This window comes from Tachyglossus aculeatus, chromosome 18, assembly GCF_015852505.1.
Source record: "Tachyglossus aculeatus isolate mTacAcu1 chromosome 18, mTacAcu1.pri, whole genome shotgun sequence".
NCBI classification, from domain to species: Eukaryota; Metazoa; Chordata; class Mammalia; order Monotremata; family Tachyglossidae; genus Tachyglossus; species Tachyglossus aculeatus.
The window spans coordinates 36,321,627-36,342,527 of NC_052083.1; the positions used below are offsets into that span (position 1 = coordinate 36,321,627).

Below are 20,901 nucleotides of genomic sequence, written 5' to 3' on the forward strand. Positions count from 1 at the left end.
AGAGAAAAACAAGGTTATTGAGTGTTAGCAGAAGAGAGGGTGCTCCCTCCTGTAATAAACACTGTACTGAGAGAAACAATGAGGCCTAATGGAAAGGACACAGGATTGGAAGTCAGGAGACCCGGTTTCTAAGCACAACCCCATAACTTGCTTGCTCTAAAACCTTGGGTAAATCGCTTTACTTCTCTGGGCCTCAATTTCCTCATCTTTAAAATGGGCATTAAACTCCTTTCCCTCTGCCCCCACCCCCTCAGACTTTGAGCTCCACATAGTTCAGGGACTGTGGCTGATCTCATTGTTTTATATCTACTCCATTGTTTGGTACAGTGCTTGGAACCAAGTGAGGGCTTAGGAGAGCATAAATGAAGCAAAGAGCTTCCGCTCTAATGGGGGAGACAGTTAGTTGAGCCTTTACTGTAGGCAGAGCACTGTACTAAATGCTTGGGAAAGTACAATATAAGAGACTCATTCCCTGCCCACAAATTACTGACAAATAATAGGAGGAAGAACAAGGATATAGCACATAAAAGTAATAAGTGCATCACGATGAAACAGCTGAATAATTACAAAGACAGATGTATATCTATGCAGAAGTTTGAGCACAAACAAATGTTATAGGTGATTTTTGGGTTATCGTGACTAGGTTGCTGTGAATTAGGGAAGACTTCTTGAGAGGGGTGGTATTTTAGGGGGATTTTGAAAAGGAGAGCTGAGATCTGGGGGAGCAGATCCGGGCTAGGGGAACAGCTCAAGTAAGAGGTAGGGTGAGGGGGAGAGTTGATGATGATGATGATGATGATGGCATTTATTAAGCGCTTACTATGTGCAAAGCACTGTTCTAAGCACTGGGGAGGTTACAAGGTGATCAGGTTGTCCCACGGGGGGCTCACAGTCAATCCCCATTTTCCAGATGAGGTAACTGAGGCCCAGAGAAGTGAAGTGACTTGCCCAAAGTCACACAGCTGACAGTTGGCGGAGCCGGGATTTGAACCCCTGACCGCTGACTCCAAAGCCCAGGCTCTTTCCACTGAGCCACGCTGCTTCTCAGTTGAGAGCAAGTGAAGGTGAGCGGAGAAGGAGAGGCCGATCTGGGAAATAGCAGGGGACGAGCCCCAGTGTAAGCTGGAAGCCAATGGTTTAAGAAGGCGTTTTCCGCTGAGCTTTCCTTCCTCTGCCCCCGGCCTGCCTCTCTCTCTCTAGCCGTGCCCCCAAGCCTGGCCATCAAGAGCCAGCCAGCCCTCCCCTCCCCACCCTCTCTGGGGAAGTGAGCCCAGGCCCGTAGGAGGAGCTCACTTCGCTTGGGCTTTAAGAGGGGGCCCGTGGGCAGGGCTCCCGCCAACCGGTCCTTCTCCCGTCTCTGCTTTCAGTCCTGGACACACAACATCCAGCGGGAGAAGGAGTTCCTGCGGAAGCTGGTGAAAGCCCACGTGATCGCTGATCTCACCAGTGGCATCTGAGGCTGGGCCAGCAGACGGTGCCCCGTCCCCACACGCCAAGGGAACGGAGCGGGAGGACCTCCTGCCCAGGCCTGGGCCCGGGCCCAAGGAGGAAGGAGATGGAACCCGGGCAGCCAAGGGGCTCCGGGCCAGGTGGGACTGAGGCCTGCCTGTCTCGATTGCTTCTGCAGCCTCCGGCACGGAGGCCCCGTCCCACCCCTCCCTCCCTCCCTCCGGCTCCGGTGGACGTCTGGGTCTGGCCTACCAGGAATGAACCTGTGATGAGATGCTGTCTGGCTGCGGAGGGAAGGAAAGGAGGCAGGAAGGAAGACAAGTGCCAAAACGGCCCCCTCTGGGTCGGAGCGGGACCCTGAGTTGGTGGCCGTGGCTACTCTCCCACAGGGACTGCCCCACCAGCTTGGGCATACAGGGCGGGGGGGGAGGGGGAGAGGTGGGCCCGGGCACAAGCTCTGGGAGCACTGGTGCTGCTATCGCTTAAAAGCCTTGGGGCTCAGAGGGCTGAGCAGGCCTCAGCTCCTCTTACAGCTCTCGAGAGACCCCCCCGCCCCCCGACCCGTCCCCAGCCTGCATCCCCTGTCCCACATAGACCAGAGGCCGGCTGTGCCCTGCCCCCCCAGAGAGCCAGGTGGCTCCCGCCAAGGCCCAGCCTGCACCTGATCTCTTGGGGAGCACCTACAGCTGGGTCCCTGGGCAGACGGGCAGGCTTTGGGCCTTACTCCTGCCTGGCAGATAGCTGAGCTAAACCCAGGCAGGGAGCTTGGGAGATAGGGCCCAGGGGATACTGGATGTAGATTCTTCCATCTGTGTGTGTTGTATTTTATTTTGTGAGTGGTAGGGGGGGCGTGGGGAGGGATAATTTATTTTTGAAATAAGTGTTAAGAATGGAAATTTGATCAGTGTTTAACGAGGAATGAATAATGACACTGTTGCCAGCCTGATATCAGATTGGTCTCTGCCGGCTTAGGGGCGGGCAGCCCGGGCAGAAACTCCCCCCAATCCACTGTCCCCACGCCCGCCATCCGAGAACTTCCCTGGCTAGATGCTGCTGCTCCTCCTGCTGGACCCCAGGTTGGGGATAGGGATGGGAACGCGGCCACTGCTCTTGGGTCCGTCCACTGGTCCTCCAGGGCAAAGCTTTGGCAGCAGCGGGGACTCCCCATCTAGAATCAGAAAAGCAGAGTGACAGGGGGAGGTGTGGGTGGGGTGCTTGCTGGGAGAAGAGAGGGGGCAGGGGACAGAGCGTTCAGGCACAAACCGTCCCCTGGCCCGTGCCGGCCTCTGCCCTGGTGCCAGGAGTCCCTGAGCCAGGCCGCAGAGCGGAAAGGAGCCCCAGATCAGAGTTCAGGGCAGTAGACAAGCCCTGGGCTCTCAGTCTCTGGGCCCTGCCCCTCATAGTAATAATAATAATAATAATAAATTACAGTATTTGTTTAGTGCTTACTGTATGCCAAGCACTGTACTAAGCACTGGGGTAGATACAAGGTAAGCAGGTTGTCCCACGAGGGGCTAACAGTCAACCCCCATTTTTACAGATGAGGTAACTGAGGCCCAGAGAAGTGGCTTGCCCAAGGACACACAGCAGACAAGTGGCGGAGCCGGGATTAGAACCCACGACCTCTGACTCCCAAGCCTGGGCTCTTTCTACTAAGCCACGCTGCTTCTCATAGTCGAGCCCCAGGAGGAGGGGCAGAACACCCTACCTGAGCAGCTTGCCCACCACAGCCTGCCTGGGGTCATGGAGAAACAGAAGGTGGCTGGGCAGGGGCACCAGCTGGGCTTCTCCTGCAAGAAAGCATACTGTTCCGCTGAGCTGGGGCTGGGGGAGCAGAGAGCAGACTTGTTCTTTGGTCTGGGTGGCCGTCCAGAGGAAGGGGGCAGCAGGGCCAGAGCAGTCTTCTGCTTCTCGTCCAGCTCCAGGCTAGGGCTCCCCGCAACTGGCCATGCCCTCAGACCTGGATCCAAGAGGACAGTGTTGATGGGAGGGTCAAGGGGAGTCCAACAGCTTCTCCGCCTGGCCCTGGCGATCCCACGGTCAGTCTCCGCTCAGCCTAGGCTTAGAGGACAGAGCCCCTTGCCGGAGGGAGGGCTCCAGTTGAAGGGCAGTTGGGAGAACTTAGCCAGGTCCTGGGGAGGAGTGCACCAGTTCAGCTGCAACCACAGTGGGGTGGGAGGGAATGGCCCTCCTCCCCTGTTCTGGTGGGCAGGAGGGCGCGCTCGTACCCCGTTCAGGCTGGGTGTCCCCTCCCTGCTGCCCCAGCTGCAACCGGTCCACTCTGCTTGGCCTCCTCTGCCCACAGAGATGAACTCCGGCCGGGTCGTGGCTCACCCTTTTGAGTATTCCCGTGGGCTCTGCCAGCCCAACCAGAGCAGTGGCCTCAAGCAGTGCCCAGGACCACCACTCAGCCCTAGCTCCCGCCACTGGAAACCCAGAGGGCCGACTGGGGTTTGCCCCTTCACCGCCGCCCCCCGCCCCGCAACCGCAGGGGCCGGAGCTGAGTCAGTCCACGGGCAACGGATCCCCTCAGTCCCTTTGGCCATCCGTCTGGCATGGTGAGTCTGGGCTACATCCTCCCCAATGCTGGAGAATCTTCTCTGGCCCACCACCAGGCTCCATCTAAATGGCATCAATTCACACCGCTGGGCCCTTGTCCGGGGGTGCTCCCTGGGTGGGCTGAGGCTGGCTCCTTGGCCTCTAGGAAAAGACCTTCTCAGGAGCTGCCACCCCCATCAAGAGTCAATGGGCACTGGGCACTTTGTTTAGCGTTTTGTACCCGGTAAACCCAGACTCCTGTCTGTCACACTACAGCACTAGACTAGAGCACTAGAAGGAGGTGTCCACCTCCCTCTGACCTGACAGTCCCTCCTCTAGACCCCCTCCCCAGGGGCTCCCCTCTTCGGGTCTGGGGGGGCTCCAAAGCGGCCTCAAAAGGACCAGGTATATCCCGGGCACTGGAGCCAGAGGAGAGCTGGCATCTGCTGGCCCAGTGCCACCTGGACACAGGTGCCAATGGAAATTCACTTCCCTTTATGGGAACTCCCGAACGGCACGGCTCTGCTTCCCTACCCAAATGAGGGTTTTCCCCCGCCCCTTACCCCCACCCCAGGGAAATAGATTCCCGCACTTGCAGTCCAGGGCACAGGGCGGGCAGGTCCGTGCCCAGCCACCCCAGGGGCTGGGGGGAGAGGGAGGGAAGCAGCGACTGAGCCTTTGCTGAGGGCAGGAATGTCTCCAACTGTGTCCAGGGCTTGGGGGAAATGAGTGTTCCCACCAGGCAGAGCTTCCCCAAGCCCTCAGACAGGACCTCTGGTAGGTGGGCGCTTCCAACCCGACTACTGACCCTTCCTCCTAAGGCCCCAAAGGAGTCTTGTCTCACTGCGAGCTGAGGACTGGCTTGACTCTGTTTTGTAATGGTCTTGGTTCTCTGGTACCCACAAGGGCACTGCCCGGGGGGCATTCAGTCATATCATGGAAGCAATAAAACTCAAGTGAGCCTGAGTGCCTCATCTTCCTTTAGAGAGTGGCTGGGTGGGAGTGGGGGCAGGGCCAGGGACTCCCTACCTCCCTCCCCGTGGAGTCCTGCCATAGCTGCGGCCTTGACCCTCCTGCAACTCAGGGTCCATACCCCCGAGGTGCCGAAACTGGGGGAAGGAAAGGGGAGGGAGGGAGAGAAACCCCCTCCCCGACAAGGCTACCCAAAGGGGTACGGCATCCTAAATTCTTGCCCGCAGTTCCCCACGCCCTCTGGCTCCTTCCCTCCATTCCCACCCTGTGACTTACTTCTCCTCCCTCTGTCCGGTTCCCTCGGCCCCTTGGACCTGTTGACCAAGGAACGCACAACTGAAAATCCGTCCCCCACCACCACAAACTCACCCGGGTGCCTACCCGAAAACACGACCCGGCTGAAGTCCTGCTGGGGGCCACGTTCCCCTTGTCGCTTACACCCCGGCCAGCTCACCGGTGACCACTGACCCTTCAACCGAGCAGCGGTCAAGCCTCTGTTGAAGCTTCCCGGCGGCCTAGACTGGCTGGAGGTCGAGCCCTCTCTGTACCGCTGGGGCCGGGGCTCCTGCCACTCCGTCCGAGGGCCTGCTAGCTGCCCGAGGACCCGTGCCCGCCTGGCAGCCGCTGGGAGTTCTGAGTAAGCCCAGAGGCGGAGGGGGGCAGGAGAGTCAGAGCTGGGGAGACGGGGTGTCAGGCTCAGGAATGACAACCCAATCTTACCCCACCCCCCTGCGCTGGGCACCACTCTTCCAGCAGACACCCCCCACCCAACTCCCCACTCACTCTCCTAACAGGCACCCCTGATCCCATCCCCCAAGTTCACCAGGTCACCCATCCCGGTCTGACCTAGCTCCCTCCTACCATCACCATCCACGTTCTGCCGAGTCCCGCCCATCCAAGAGATCCAAAGGCTGAAAAGATGGTGGGGAGGTGAGATTGGGAGACTGATCCAGACTCTAAAGGGCCTCTCTACTGGACGACTTTTGTCTAGAGATAGCCAGGGGAGGATATTTTTCTTTTCTGGTAATTGTTAAGCGCTTACTATGTGCTGGGCACTGTACTAAGCGCTGGGATAGATACAAGCCAATCAGGTTGGACAGAGTCCTCGTTCCACACGGGCTCTCAGTCTTAATCCCCATTTTACAGATGAAGTACCTAAGGCTTAGAGAAGTCAAGTGACTTGCCCAAGCAGCAGACAGAGGGTGGGGCTGGAATTAAAACCCAGGTCCTTAGGACTCCCGGCCTGTGCTCCATCTACTAGGCCACGCTGCTTCTCCACATTGCATAGAGAAGCAGCGTGGCTCAGTGGAAAGAGCCCGGGCTTTGGACTCAGAGGCTCTGCCAATTGTCAGCTGTGTGACTTTGGGCAAGTCACTTAACTTCTCTGGGCCTCAGTTACCTCATCTGTAAAATGGGGATAAAGACTGGGAGCCCCCCGTGAGACAACCTGATCACCTTGTAACCTCCCCAGCGCCTAGAACAGTGCTTTGCACATAGTAAGCGCTTAATAAGTACTATTATTATTATTATTATTATTGCTTGAATGCAGAACTCCAGGGTTGGAGGAGGGGGCACACAAACCCACAGGCTCTTCCCCGGGTTTGCTTCTCCTGACCCCAGCTGTATCAGTGCGGGGTGGGAGATTCCCCGGGCACTGCCCCGGGACCCGCAGGCTGCGGAGCGTGGGGTTGGAGGGTCCTGCCCAACACAGGACAGGTGGCGGGTTTGGACTTGGGTCTGAGGAATCACGGTTTTGGAGATGAGTGTTCCGGGGGGGAGGGAGGCTGAGGTGTGCAATCTCCCATAGGGCCAGGTATTTCTGGGGCACGCCCAATCGCGTGCCCCTTGGGCACTATTTTTAGCACTGGGGAGTGGCACACCTCACCGGGGGAGGGTGGTGACGTGAACAGCACCAGTGGCGTACTCATGCCCCCTGATTGGCACCTTTTAGCTCTCCGCCGCCCAGCTCGGTGGCGGGGGAAAGGCATGGGGCCTACTTCCTCCTGTCATGGGGACACCCCCACCCTGCCATCCAGGCATGTGCCAGCCCGGTGGTAGACAGGCCTTCTCACTGCCAGGCAGGTGTGGTGGCTGCATGGGAAACGGTGGCAGGGAATTGGTGGGGTGGAAGAGAATGGGCTTGGGTGTGGGGTGGGGCAAGAAAGATGCCCACAGAAGGCGAGGAGCTAGGGGAGATGTGACGGCACAGTGCCCAGGAGGGGCAGGCTGTTGGCAGGGACCATTCTGGGCAGGAAGATGATGCTTTTCTAAACCACAGGGAAGGGAGAGTTTCAACCTTCCCCCTACCCACTCTTGTGACCTCCCGCCCTGATGGTCCCTCTCCCCTAGCCCCCCTGGGACCCCCTCCAACCCCACCGCCACTGACCTCTCTGCCTCCATGGAGCATCTAGAACTGCTGCCCACCACTGAGCAGCTCCCCACTGCAACCCCTACTTCTGGGCCCCAGACCCTCACTGCCCCAACTGGGAGAGGGCAAACAGTCTCCTGCCATGAAGGTTGTGAGGGTCTCTTGCCCAAAGGGGCACATAGAAGTCCAGGCTTCCTGTCCTCCAGACCGCTCAGGGTGTCCCAAACTCCCCCGCCACAGACAGTAGAAGGTACAGACTTTCCGTCCCCAGACCGTATAGACAGCACAGACCTCTCGTCCCCAGACCGTATACATGGCCCAGGGCTGCAGTCCCCAGACTGTATAAATGGTACCGGCCTTCGATCCCCAGATCATCCAGAGGGCACAAAACTCCCATCCCTCATACAGTATAGACGGCACAGACCTCCCATCTGTAGACCGTATAGAGAGCACAGGCCTCAATCCCCAGACCATGTAGGTGGCACAGACCTCCAGTCCCCAGACCACGTAGACGGCACAGGCCTCCTGTGCCCAGACAGTATAGATGGCACGGACCTTCCGTCTCTGAGGCCCAGACCTTCCATCCCCCCAGGTTTTATAGATGGCACAGACCTTCCGTCCCTGCAAAATATGTAGACGGCACAGACCTTCCGTCCCTGCAAAATATGTAGACGGCACAGACCCTCCATCACTCAGGCCGTCTAAACGGTACAGACTTTCCATCCTCTAGACCACAAAGATGACCTCGATGGTCTTGGGGTAGTTGGGATTTGTACCCCACGGCTTCTCAGCCAGGCCATTCTCCTCTCCCTGCCCGGGTCTGGTGTCCTCATCATCCCTTTTAGACTGTGAGCCCACTGTTGGGTAGGGACTGTCTCTATATGTTGCCAACTTGTACTTCCCAAGCGCTTAGTGCAGTGCTCTGCACGCAGTGAGCGCACAATAAATACGATTGATGACGATGATGATCCTCACGAGCGGCGGCAGAGGCGGTGGCGGCAGAAGCAGCAGCATCAGGTCCCCGGCCCTGCCCGAGGCTTGCGGGGCACGGAGCCCTGGTCAGTCCCGTGCCAGGCCCCGGCGCTCGAGGCGCGCGGCTGGGAACGGGCCGCCGTTCCCAGCCCGGGGCTTTGCCCGCACCTCATGCTCAGGTTGGACCCTCCTGGTGACCGTGAGATCCTCGCCTCCCCCGCGGCGGTCCGTGCCCCATCTTCACCCGGGGAGGGCCTGTGGGGTCAGGAGGTAGTGCCCCCCCGGGTCCTGTAGCAGGGCTCGCCCCGCTTTGCCCTGGTCGGGGTTTGAGTGTCATTAGCAGACACATGGGAGCCCTCCAGTGGCCAAAGCACCGCCTCTCGCCTCCTGGCCAGTAACCAGCACCGATGGCGCGCGTTGCCAGCCCCGGTCACCTCCGGTCACCTCCGGTCACCCGCCCCACCACCGTGCGGGCCAGCCCTGCTGGCATCGCCTCTCCTCACCCCCAGCTCCGCTCACCCCCGACTCTCCTGACCTTCTGGGGCCCAGCCTACCTCGAGTGAGGCCCTGGGTCCCTCAGGTACACCTGACCTCCAGGGACACCGTTAGGAGCAGGGTGGCCTAGTGGAGTCAGAGTCACAGGACCCGGGTTCTGATCCCAGCTCTGCCACTTGCAGTGTGACCTTGGGCAAGTCACTTAACTTCTCAGTGACCACCTCTGTAAAATGGGGATTAAGATTGTGAGCCCCACGTGGGACAACCTGATCACCTTGTATCCCCCGCCTGGTGCTTAGAACGGTGCTTTGCACATAGTAAGCGCTTAACAAATGCCATCATTATTATTAACTTTTCTGAGCCTCAGTGCCCTCCTCTGTAAAATGGGGATTAAGATTGTGAGCCCCACGTGGGACAACCTGATCAGCTTGTAACCCCCCCGGTGCTTAGAACGGTGCTTTGCACATAGTAAGCGCTTAACAAATGCCATCGTTATTATTAACTTTTCTGTGCCTCAGTGCCCTCCTCTGTAAAATGGGGATTAAGATTGTGAGCCCCATGGGGGACAGGGACTGTGTTCAAACTGATTAGCTTAAATCTACCCCAGGGGCTTAGTACAGTGCCTGGTGCATAGTAAGCGCTTAACAAATATCACTTAAAAAAAACCAGAGTCCCAGAGGTGGAAACCTCCCAAAGATGCCCCCATCCCAGAGAGCCCTTGCACCAGTTCCGGGCACTGCCAGGCTCCCAACCTCCTCACCATGTCTGGAGGAGCCAACTTTACACCGTTCTCACTGGTACCGGACTCCCCCAGCCTAGGCCTGGCTCCCCATGGCTGCTCCCTCGCTGTCAGGGCCATGCCCTCAGCCCGACTGGGTAGAGCCTCCCAGCCCAGTTCCTCCCCGTCCTCCGAGGTGGCCCATTCCCAGACCCCAGGCCAGGGTCCGGTTCCCTGCCCCAGCTGCCGGTTCCCAACCCGGCTGAGTCCCTGGCGTAGTGGCTGCCAGACGGCTCTCAGGGCCTGCGGCCGCCAGAGAAATCGGGAGCCACTCTGAGAGCCGGACCCTGGTCTGATAGGAGCAGGGGGACCCGAGCCTTCCAGACGAGGCCTCCCCTGGGCCCTGGCTCGGAGGGGAGCCCCATGTCCCAGCTGCCTGGGTCCCCCCGGCCCGGCCAGATCTCCATTCTCCGGCCCTCTGAGGCGGCCACCCAGGAATGTGATTCTCCAGTTGACGTAGATGTCTGGAATGGACATGGGGAGAAGATGCAGTTCCCTTTCCCATCTCTCCTGTTTAGGCCATGGAATGTGGGCTCCCACCTCAGCCGCTTCTCTTCCACCTGGGCAGCTGGGTTGGCCTGGCCATCTCCCCACCCGTCCCCCCCGAAGCGGGTCAGGTCGCACCCCCGACTCTGGCCTGGCTGTGATCCCACCCATTCCTCTCCAGTCACCCCAAGGAACCAACTGCACGGCCCCTTTGCTCTTTCATCGCCCTCGTCGGCAACACGACCCAAGCATCTCCTGCCCGCAGAGCACTGTCCGGGAGAACACCCGACAGTACAGCACATGATCCCTGCCCTTGAAGAGCTCACAGTCGAGGAGCAGGTGGGGAGACGGGCACGTACAAATGGATGACTGTTCAATAGAGAAGATAAAGAGAGCTATGTAAAATTCAAGGGGATAAATAAAGCAGTAACAAGGAAATGATATTCTGTTACTGCTGATCCGGCAGAGGAGAGGATGTAGGCTGGAGGGAGAGAGAGGAGCTGGGGTGGACTGGAGGCCGGGAAAGCCGAGGGGTGAGGGCTGGGTGGGCTTCCCAGAGGCCAACTCGGCCCGAGCCCGGAAGAGAGAGCACAGCCCACCAGGTGCCTCGGAGCTCAACACTATTTCCATCCTGAATAATAATAATAATAATGTGGGTATTCGTTAAGCGCTTACTAGGTGCCGAGCACCGTTCTAAGCGCTGGAACTGTTCTAAGTGCTCAACAGGGACAGAGGACCCAAGGTCTACCCGGTTCCTCAGCCCCCACGGGTTTGGCCGGTCTCCTTCTCGTCACAAAGGCCCCAATCCGGGTCTCGGAGAGCGCCCTTGAGGCAGCGCCCAGACGTGGAGGAAACCCGCCGTGGGACCTGTGAGGGGGGGACTCATTCCCTGGCTGAGTTGGTGATGATGGTATTTGTTGGGTGCTTACCATGTGCCAAGCACTGTTCTAAGCGCTGTGGGGGGGTGGGGATACAAGGTGGCGGAGCACTGGTTGGGGGACATTCTTCACTGGGGCAAGATCCACCTCCTTGGGGGTCTTTTCCACCGCTCACGGGGCTGGGGGGGTGGAGGCCGGCGAGGAGGGCATCGGCGGATCCTGAACAAGTCAAATGGCCGCCAGGCCCTGCCAGCCAGTCCCTGAGAGACCAGCTCCTCCTGCTCCCACCTGGGAGGCTTTGGGGAAGGAGACTAAAGGGAGGGGGCACCCAGCAGGAGCCGCTCCCACCCCTCCCTACCTCCGGGGCTCCTGCCACCCGCCGCTTCCCCTGGGGAAAACGGTGACTAACCAGGGGCCCCGGCTTACAGAGGGAAGGGCCGGGAGAGGGAAGGGTTCCTGAGAACACACACGGGCTTCCCGGGGTCCATCCTGCCCATGATTCCGCGCCAGGGCACCCGGAGAAACGGCGGATGCCCACCTTCGGGGTCAAGGATGGGCCGTTCCCTCCCGGCTGGGCAGGGCACTTGGAGAAACCGTGGATGCCCACCTTCGGGGTCAAGGATGGGCCATTCCCTCCTGGCTGGGCAAAGAGGAGTCTCCCTCACCCAGCTGGGGGCAGGTAGATGCTGAGCGCCCACAGGTGATGTGCATGATTCATTCGGCCGTCTTTGGTGGGCGCTTACGGCGTGCGGAGCACTGTACTAAGCGCTCGGGAAGTAGGAGTCGGCCACGGAGAGGGACGGTCCCTGCCCGGCAACGGGGAGCCTTGGGTCCGTCCGGAGGAGAGCCGGGGGGCTGGCTGGGGGGGTGGGAGGGAGGCAGGGAAAGGCGGCCCTTCGAGCCCCCCCCCCGGGGGGCCCGTGTTCGGGCCCTGTGCGGACCGCTCCGCCCCGAGGATCAGGTGACGGCGGCGCGGCAGGAATGTGAGCGGCGGCGGCGGAGGAGGAGGAGGAGGAGGGCGGCGCGGGGCTGCAGAGGGATGGAGCGGGCGGCGGGGAGCGGACCCGCGGGACCCCCGGACCCCCGGTGACCGGGCCGGGGGTCTCCGGGGGTGGGAAGGGGGGGCACGGCCATGAGGAGGACGTGAGGCCGGCGGAGGGGCGCGCAGCGGCGCGGAGAGGACGGGACAGGAGAGGAGAGGAGAGGAGAGGAGAGGACAGGAGAGGAGAGGCGGGGCCCGGGCCGGCTCCGCCATGGTCCCAGGGCCGCCCGGACCCGACCCGACCGGCTGCGGGGTGAGCCGGGGCTCGGGGCTGCTGCCAGGGGAGGGCGGGGGGCACCTGCCCCGGCACGGGCTGCCGCCGACCAACGCTCGCCCCGCCGGGCACAGCGGGGGAGGGCCCTAAGGGGGCAGGGAAGGAGGAGGGCAGGGCACCCGGGCCCGGCAGGGAAGCAACAGCCCGGACGGCTGGCAGGACTGGCAGGGCTCCTACCCCGGGGGCGGACCCAAACCTCCAGTCCGGGCCTGGGCCCGAAGGAGGGGGGACCCCCACACAGCCTGGGCCCCGGGGGAAGGGCTCCGTCAATGTTGGGGGGCCCCCCCCCGCACATCCCGGCTTGGAAACACAAACGGCTTTCAGGGCCTGGATGGGGGCCGTGGCCTGATGGATGGATCTGGACGCCAGGTCTGGATTCCGGGCTGGGCCCCCCGGATGGTGGGTCTGGATTCTGGGGTGAGTCTGGATGCCAGGCCGGCCATCCACACTGGGTCGCGATTCAGGGATGGATCCGGACCCCCGGCTAGGTGCGGATTCCACGCTGGGTATCGACCGTCGGCTGGGTCCGGATGCTGAATTCTGGGTTGAGGCTGGAGTCCGTGCTGGGCCTGGATTCGGGGTTAGATCCGGACACCGGGCCGGGTCTGGATGCTGGGCCTCGAGTCTATCCGGTGGGGGTTCTGGTTCAGTCTCCGCGGCTTCCTGACTCTCTGATGTGAGGACTCCGGGGTTCACTGTCTAGTGCTCGAGCCACGTGGCAGCGGATGAACTTTAACGAAATCTCATTCGCTGCCCATTTGGGATTTTGAAGCACTGGTCTCTCAGTCCTCAACGGGGCCTAGCGGCCGTCGTCATCCTCCCCTCCACATCAGAAACCATTTATTGAGGACCTGGAGGGATCTGGCCACGGATCCTTATTCCAAGACCTGGAGGGAGGAGGCTAAGAGACTGTCTGTGGAGCTACTTCCTAAAGGTCTCTGGGAAAGGGATGCCCTCCCACCTTTGTTGGCAGGAAAGGGTGGGCACCGGTTCTTGGAGTAGTTGGTATCTGAATGCACTCTTGTGTCTTGTTCTGTGGAGGTGGTCCCTGGAGCTGGTGAATCTTGGGTGCAGAACAGGTTGCGTAGAGGCTCACATCGGCATGGGTTCCTGCGACAGGGGCATTCAGGGTCCGAGCCAAGGCCCCGTCACAGCAAGTGACTCATCTGCTGCATACAGGCTATAGAATGGTTTCTATCCCACGGCATGGGCTATTCGCTGGGCCATGCAGAAGGGCCTGGTGTAAGGCGAATGTGAGGATTTCTGGGGGCAAAATGGCAGGAGGCATCCAATTCCTGGCAGGTCTTGAGTCTGGCAGGTCCCTCTTCAGTGCCATGATCAGGCCACGCTGGACTCCACCAGGATCCCGTGGCATGCTGGGGCCACGGGAACGTGGGAAGGGGGCTTGAGGAGGGTTTCCAGGCCCTGGCGGCCTGACTCAGATTTACGAGTTGATGTTTCTGAGGCCAGCAAGAGAGGGGTAGAGCTGAACTGTCCTGGCTGACATCCAGGAGCGGCTCGTGCCAGGGCCTACGTCGGGTACTACTGCAAATCAGAGGCTGTGGGCAGGCAGCCAGCCAGCCAAGCATCTTCAGCATTAAGCCCCTCGAGGGTGCAGGCCCCGGGGCTCCGTCCGGGTTGGGCGGTAAGGGCCAGGATGCCGACGAGGAAACGTTGAGAATCTCAGGGATCAAACCATATTTCGGGGCGTGGGGGAAGCACCACCTTGGGGGAAATTAGCACCTGGGAATCGATACAAATTGAAGAGGGAGGGGAGGAAAGATCACCCGGCGCTTCCTATTTACGTACTCTATTTACTTATTTTACTTGTACATATCTATTCTATTTTGTTAGTACGTTTGGTTTTGTTCTCTGTCTCCCCCTTTTAGACTGTGAGCCCACTGTTGGGTAGGGACTGTCTCTATATGTGTACCAACTTGTACTTCCCAAGCGCTTAGTACAGTGCTCTGCACACAGTAAGCGCTCAATAAATACGATTGATTGATTGATTGATTTCCCGCTTTCCCGGGAGCTGGGCCGTGGCTGCCATCTGGTGGCCACTATTAGCTAAGCGCTCTACTCGGGTCGGCGCGTTAAAACGGCGGTATTTCGTTGGGTGGACTGCAGGGGGCGCGGAGCCAGCTCTATTATTATTAATAATAATAATAATAATAATAATAATCATTATTATTAGTGTATTAAGCGCTTACGATATGTCAGACACTGTACTAAGGGCTGGGGTGGATACAAGCAAATTGGGTTGGACACGGTCCCTGTCCCACGTGGGGCTCTCGGTCTCAATCTCCATTCTGCAGGTGAAGTAACAGGCAGAGAGAAGTAAAGTGACTTGCCCAAGGTCACACAGCAGAAAAATGGAGGAGCTGGGATTAGAACCCTTGACCTTCTGATTGCCAGGCCTGGGGTCTATCCACTACACCACGAGGCTTCTCAATCGGTGTTTCTTGAGAGTTTACGATGTGCGGAGCGCTGTACTCGGCACTCAAGAATCCGTGACTATAATAATAATAATAATGGCATTTATTAAGCACTTACTATGTGCAAAGTACCGTTCTAAGCGCTGGACTAGAAACCCTACGGTTAGAAAGTCCCAGGTCAGGTGGTGGCAAGGCTGAGAACAAGAGCCAGAGGCCGGCGGGGGGCCCGGGCGTCTGCCTTTGGCAGAGTCTTGCTCCCTGACTCTGCTTCTGCAGCTATTTCTGGGTTCTGCCACACAGTTGCTCCCAAGATCCCTGGTCTCCCCTGTTTTTTTCTAAGGAGGCTCTGGGGGTGAAAGAGGCAGCAGTGTGAGACTCACCCAGGCTCGATCCTAGAAAAGGCCGACCCCTCCCTAGGACCCTGGCACACGGAGCCCCTTGTCCACCTCAGATCAGGGTGCCACTCTGGCCCAGGACTGAGAGCACAAACCTGGGAGTCTAAAGGCCAGTTCTAGTTCCAGGTCTGCCACCAGCCTAAAATGGACGACCTTGGGCCAATCGCTTAACCTCCCTGGGCCTCAGTTTCCTCATCTGGAAGATGGGAATGAGCTATCCCCTCTCCCCCATCTCTTAGATTGCGAGCCCTGAAGGTGGGGAGGCGGGGGAGGACAGGCTGGTCTTAGTACCGTGTATCTCTACCCCAGAAAACTTAGTGTTCTTAGGGTCAGAACGTTGTGTCTAATAAATACTATTATTATAATTACTATTATTAATATTGATGATAAATTACGCCAGCACTAATGCCGGACTCACCAAACACACAAGCCATACAGACCCTTCCCCGCCCTCGTAGGGATGTTATCCCCGGTCAAGCAGGGGAAATCTGAGACCCAGAAAGGTAACTAAAACCAAAGGCATCCCTGTATAGTAGCCACAGGCTGCCACTGAGGTTGGTCTAAGCCCCCTGGAGTCACTTCAGAGCCCCAGCCCGCTTTCCTGCTTTGGAGTCAGCCACCCCAAGGCTCTGGGGCTCTGAAACCCTAAACCGCGACAGGAGAGACCCGTGTGGGCGGGGTAGCTGGGCTTGCGTTGAAAGAGGGGTGGGAGGCGGGGGCGGGACGGAGGGGTTAACGGAGCAGCTATTCCACTCACAGGTTTCCCCAGAACATCAGCCGCCACTGCTGGCCTGAGCCCCTGACTCAGCTCCTGCCGTTTCCTCAGTCAGCCTGACAGCCCCCACTTGGTTCTGGTGGGCGCTGGTGGGCTGTGGCGGGCACAGGTGCCCAGTACAGTGTCTCGAGTCCAATAAGCAGTGAGCTCATGAGTGGCAGAGAAGGGGGTGAGAAGCATCCGAGGAGCAGCAGCAGGGTCACCTGTTGCTTTGTGGTTACAGAGAAGATGGAGTCCCGAGTGGAGGGCCGGGCCTTTCCTCTTATGACTCTGTTTCCCAACTGGCAGGTGAGTTGCACAGCCACAGGGGAACGGGACAGGGACCCTTGGGCTTGGGCCTGGGTGGGGGGGGGAGACTGGGCACCTCAGAGATGCGGCGTAGGAGGGCTGGAAGTCATGAGCCAGAGCCAGAGGGAGAAGAGGGGCCTGATAGAGGGTGGAGGATGCTGCAGTTCAGAGAAGAAGGGGGGTGGGTGGGTGGGGAAGGGGAGCAGGACTAGGTGAAGGTGGAGTGGGGTCTGGGCAGCCAGCAGGATCTGAGGGGGTGGGGGCAAGGAATAAAAGGGAAGGAGCGATGGACTGGGGCTGCTGGGAGGTGGGGCCGGGGTACACTGAGGTAGAGACAAAAAGAGTGGAGCAGAGGAGTCGGGCCGGGGGTGGGACTAGGCTGAGATCTTGGGGCCGGCTCCCTCAGCAACCTGTGGTCCGCCCCCGACAAGTGCGGGCTCCCAGCATGGCCTTCCCAGACTCCCCTCATGCTCCCTCCTTCCCCCCAGGCAGTGCTCTGGCAGGCCTTGACCATTATGGCACTGCTGACTGGCCCCAGTGCTTCCTCCCTGTCCCCTGGACAGCACCACAGCCCGCTTCATGACTACGGCAGCTCTGCTCCACTAGCCAGCCTGGAGGGGCTGCTCACCCCCACCCGGAGCACCCCGCACGGTAGGTGACGAGGGAGGGTAGGGGGTGGGAACACAGGGGCCCGAGCTCCATCAGAAGGCTGGCGGGGAAGAGAGGGCCCCAGAGTTCGGGGATGGGAAGGTAGGGTGGGGTCCGGGAAGAGGCCAGGACAGAGAGGGCGAGAGCCGTCAAGGCGACCAAGGGGGACGGGCACTGGGATCGGCAGGGACAGACACCTGGAGACCCCAGCCTAAAACCAGGTCTGTGTTCCAGGGGAGAACCCAACGGGCGTGGGAGAGCCCCCGCCACCACCCAGCGGAGAAGAGAAGCCCCCCGTGAGCCTGCTGCTGCGCGAGGGCCGTTCGCCCCGGGCCCAGGTGAAGGGCAGGGCCCAGAAAGGCCAACGCGGGAAGGGGGCCCGGGGCAAGGCGAAGCAGCGGGGCTGCCACCTGCAAACCCAGCTGGTCAAGGTGCGCGAGCTAGGCCTGGGCCACGACTCGGACGAGCTGGTCCGCTTCAGGTACTGCAGCGGCTCGTGTCAGCGGGCCCGCTCCAACCACGACGTCAGCCTGGCCTACCTGCTGAGCGCCGGCACCCTGCGGCCCTCCCCGCCGGCCCGGGTGCTCAGCCACCCCTGCTGCCGGCCCACCCGCTACGAGGCCGTCTCTTTCATGGACGTGCACAACACCTGGCAAACCGTGGAGAGGCTCTCGGCCGCCGAGTGCAGCTGTCTGGGCTGATGGGGGACTCGGAGGTCGCCGCCTGGCCCGAGCCAGATTGAAGCCCTGCCCGGCAGCTCCGTGGGGCTTACCGGACCCGGGGGCCGAGCTGGGAGCCCAAAAAAACTTGGGGCAGACCCGGAGAGAGGTGGGTCCGGCCCTCAGACCCTAAGGGCAAAGAAGCAGCTGGAGCCCCCGGCCTGTGTGTAGGGAGAGGGGCAGAGCAGGGAGTGGGTTCGGAGCCGGGGCTGTCCCTTCCCAGGTGGAAGGTGGGATGGGCCTCGGGCGTCAGAGAGGCCCGAGGGGCTGCTGCCGCCTCTCAAGGCGGAAGGCAGAGACTGAGGGAGCCCAGATGGAGTCGCCCGACCCGGAGGGTGGTCTGGGGACAGAGCAGAAGGGGATCTATGCAGACCCCAGCCCCGGTGGAGGGGGATAGGAATGAAGAGGGAACCATGGACCAGAGTCGGGGAATGGGATGGCTGTCCTACCTGGAAGCTGAGTTCCCAGATTGCAGAAGGATACCCGGGGACCGAGGACACCCCGCCACCCAGGACATCGAGTCCGGGCCCTGGCCTGCGCAGGTCTGAAGGAAGGGTCTGCCCTAGCTAGGGCTGGGAGGTCTAAGGTGCTTCTGGGATGGGGATGCAGCTCCCCAGCCCCTCAACTTGGAGGTGCAGAGTAGCTCCCCCAGAAGCCTTAGGAGAGAGAGGGACTGCGACCAGAGTCCCTGGGACGGCAGGGGACACCAGGGTTGCCTCTCCTCAACTCTTCCCCCTCCCCATGAGCAGCTATTTATTATCTCTAAGTTATTTATTTATTCTCTCTTCTGACTGAGTTGGTTCTCAGGCTAAGGTGCAAACGGCCAAAAGGGTCAGCCCGCGTAAGACGGGGGAGCAAATGTGAATGCATCCCAGACTGGGCTCTCCCAAGGGCTCATTCCGGCATTGGGGGTGGGGGGATAGAGAAGAGGATGGGAGTCGACTGGTTCCTATGGCAACAATGTGCATAAAATAGTGGTTCCCCCTCCTGCCTAGTCTCTATCATTCGTCTGCCCCAGGTCCCCTCTCAGTACGGCCCAGATAGTGTCTCTCTGGCTTGCTGGAGAAATGGGGCCCCATTTCGGCACTCAGCCTGGGGTCTGGGGGACTGAGGGGGGGTCCCAGTTGGGTTGGAGCTTGCTGCTCCCCCTCCCCTTGACACCCACCCGGCCAACGGCTTCCCTGCCAGGTAAAGGGCGAGACCGACGGGGCTCCCAGCTGGATGCCGCCCCCTCTCCCCTCCAGCCTCTCCCTGCCTGTTTGGCAGAACGGGCAGTGCAGGCTGGTTACAATGCCCCACCCCACCCCCTTCCTGTTCAAGGTAGGAAGCACGGAGGAGCAGGATGGGGTGGTGAGGGAGGGGCTGCCACTCGGGTGGAGAAAGGGTATCCCTCCCCATAAGCCTCCAGAACTGTTCCCCAGGCAGGCATCCCGGTAGGCACTGGGTGGGTGGACCCCGCAGTCACCCTCTCCCCAGCCCTCAGAAACCACACCACTCACTACGGGAAGAGCTGCAGCGGCCAGGATGATCTGGGGGGAGGAGGGGGCTGCCAAGGAGACCCTGAAAAGACCCTTCAGCCTGGAAAGCTGCAAGCTGAGCGGGTACACAAATGAAGCCAGTGGAATCACAAAGCGGATGGAGGGAACAAACCTGGAATTGCTATTCACCACCTCCCACGGCTCCGGGAGGGGCCCCCACTGACATGCACGGTTGGTAAGTGCCCAACAAACAGAAGCGGTTCTTTGCCAGTTTGGGTTGGAGGGAGGGAGGGGAAGAGATCTCAGGGATTCACTACAGAGGGAGAGGGACAAGGTGGGGGAAGCAAATGAAAACTGGGTAGGAGGAAAGACCCAGGAGGTGCCTAGGGGATTTGGATAAATTCAGGGAAGAACAGTCCATAACGGGCTATTGGAAGGCCCAGCCCAGGCGCCCCCCAACCCATCTGGGCCCATCCCTTTGCTCCACCCCAGAGCAGCCCCCCATGGGCTCAAAACAGACTTCATCAGCAGGAAGGGGCACCTCACCCATCTCACCTTCCCCCACCCCCCATTGCTGTCTCTTGCCCCCACCACAGAGACGGCGGAACCCCAGACTCTCCGCCGGTTACAAACCACCTTACCCCACCTGGACTCAAGCGATCAATAGTATTTACTGAACATCTGTTGTGTGCAGAGCACTGTATTGATTGCTTGGGAGAGTCCAGTGAAATTAGCAGACATGATCCCTGCCCTCAAGGAACTGGCAATCTAGAGAGGGAGATGGGCACTTAACAATTACAGATAAGAAGAGGTAATTGAATAGAAAAATATGGGCATAAGAGCCGCTAACTCTTCCCTCCCTTGATGCCAAAGTCTATGTTCTCAACATTATTCTATCAAATTCAACTCCCTCACCTATTCTTCCTCCGTCGATCTGATACTACAGACTCACAGCCCTGGGATCATCCACACAGTTCACTTTGCTGCTCCTGCAGCTATGCAGCGGAGTGCTGTTGGAGGAAATCCAACATCCAGGCCAACTTTATCCCTACAAATTCACCCTGCCTGAGCTCTCTTCTGCTCAGCAATGCTACTTTACCTCCAAAATGGACTCCAGAGCCCAGAACCCCCACCAACTACTGAAGCCCTTTAACTCCTCCTGAAGTCTCCATGCCCCCACCTGCTTCCTCCCTCTCTAATCCCCGATGATCTCGCCAGCTATTTTATTGATAACACTGCCATGATCAGGTCTGAATTTCCTCAGTTCCACTCTTGCCCCCATATCCGCCTTCTCGTTCTTTCCAGCTGTCTCTCAAGAAGAGATCCCTTCTTGATCTCAATAAACCTATCGCCTGGGCTCCTGCCCTGGACTCCATCCCCTCTTAAAAACACATTCTTCAACCTCTAACTTCTCATTTGCTTCTTGTCCTCTGCCTTCGGACATGTTTAAGTCTCCTTTACATGGTGCTAAAAAACCTTCTCTAGAGAACCTCTGAGCCTTCCACTTATTTTTCCATCTTTCTACTGCCTCTCCTGTCCAAACACCTTGAACAGGTGGTATACACACCTACTGCCTTCACTTCCTCTCCCCCAACTCTCTTCTTGACCCACCATGATTTTTCACCTCCTTCACCCTACTGAAAATGTAATCTCCAAAGTCTGCCTCAAACTTATCCTCTCCTGCTTTAACATTGCCCTGTCCTCCACCCAGCAATACTACTTCTCTATCCTTATTGAACACCTGTGTCCATTGTTTGACGGCTCTTTCAGACTTTTAACTCCCTCCTTAAACCCCGTCCCTCTCTCCTCCCCATGTCTTGCCTCTGATGACCTTGCCATGTACTTCATCGATAAAACTGACACCATCAACCATGGTTTCCTCAAAATCTCCCCTACGCCTCTCCAGTCCCA

At 59.3% G+C, this 20,901-nt stretch overlaps 2 protein-coding genes across 6 annotated transcripts in view; both read left to right on the forward strand.

The window, feature by feature from the left end:
- ST3GAL3 (ST3 beta-galactoside alpha-2,3-sialyltransferase 3) overlaps window positions 1-2,517 on the forward strand; it is a 237,255-nt gene extending 234,738 nt beyond the window's left edge. For all 5 annotated transcript variants that reach the window (XM_038760591.1, XM_038760590.1, XM_038760589.1 and 2 more), the window contains one exon: window positions 1,368-2,517. In XM_038760591.1, the coding sequence (XP_038616519.1) occupies window positions 1,368-1,457 (90 nt within the window). In that variant the 3' untranslated portion in view covers window positions 1,458-2,517. The remainder of the gene's footprint in view (window positions 1-1,367) is intronic.
- A 13,379-nt stretch (window positions 2,518-15,896) lies between these two features.
- Window positions 15,897-18,484, forward strand: ARTN (artemin). Its single transcript, XM_038760594.1, has 3 exons — window positions 15,897-16,145; window positions 16,634-16,796; window positions 17,028-18,484. Exons 1-3 carry the CDS (start codon window positions 16,008-16,010, stop codon window positions 17,492-17,494), a joined length of 768 nt encoding a protein of 255 aa, XP_038616522.1. The 5' UTR covers window positions 15,897-16,007; the 3' UTR covers window positions 17,495-18,484.
- Window positions 18,485-20,901: the final 2,417 nt, after the last annotated feature.

Excerpts from the sequence above, each read along its gene's own strand:
- ARTN (XM_038760594.1), top strand. The coding sequence starts at position 16,008 with ATGAGTGGCAGAGAAGGGGGTGAGAAGCATCCGAGGAGCAGCAGCAGG. Across the intron at positions 16,146-16,633 it reads CTCTGTTTCCCAACTGGCAG|GCAGTGCTCTGGCAGGCCTT; the intron begins GTGAGTTGCACA and ends CCTTCCCCCCAG. Across the intron at positions 16,797-17,027 it reads CACCCGGAGCACCCCGCACG|GGGAGAACCCAACGGGCGTG; the intron begins GTAGGTGACGAG and ends TCTGTGTTCCAG.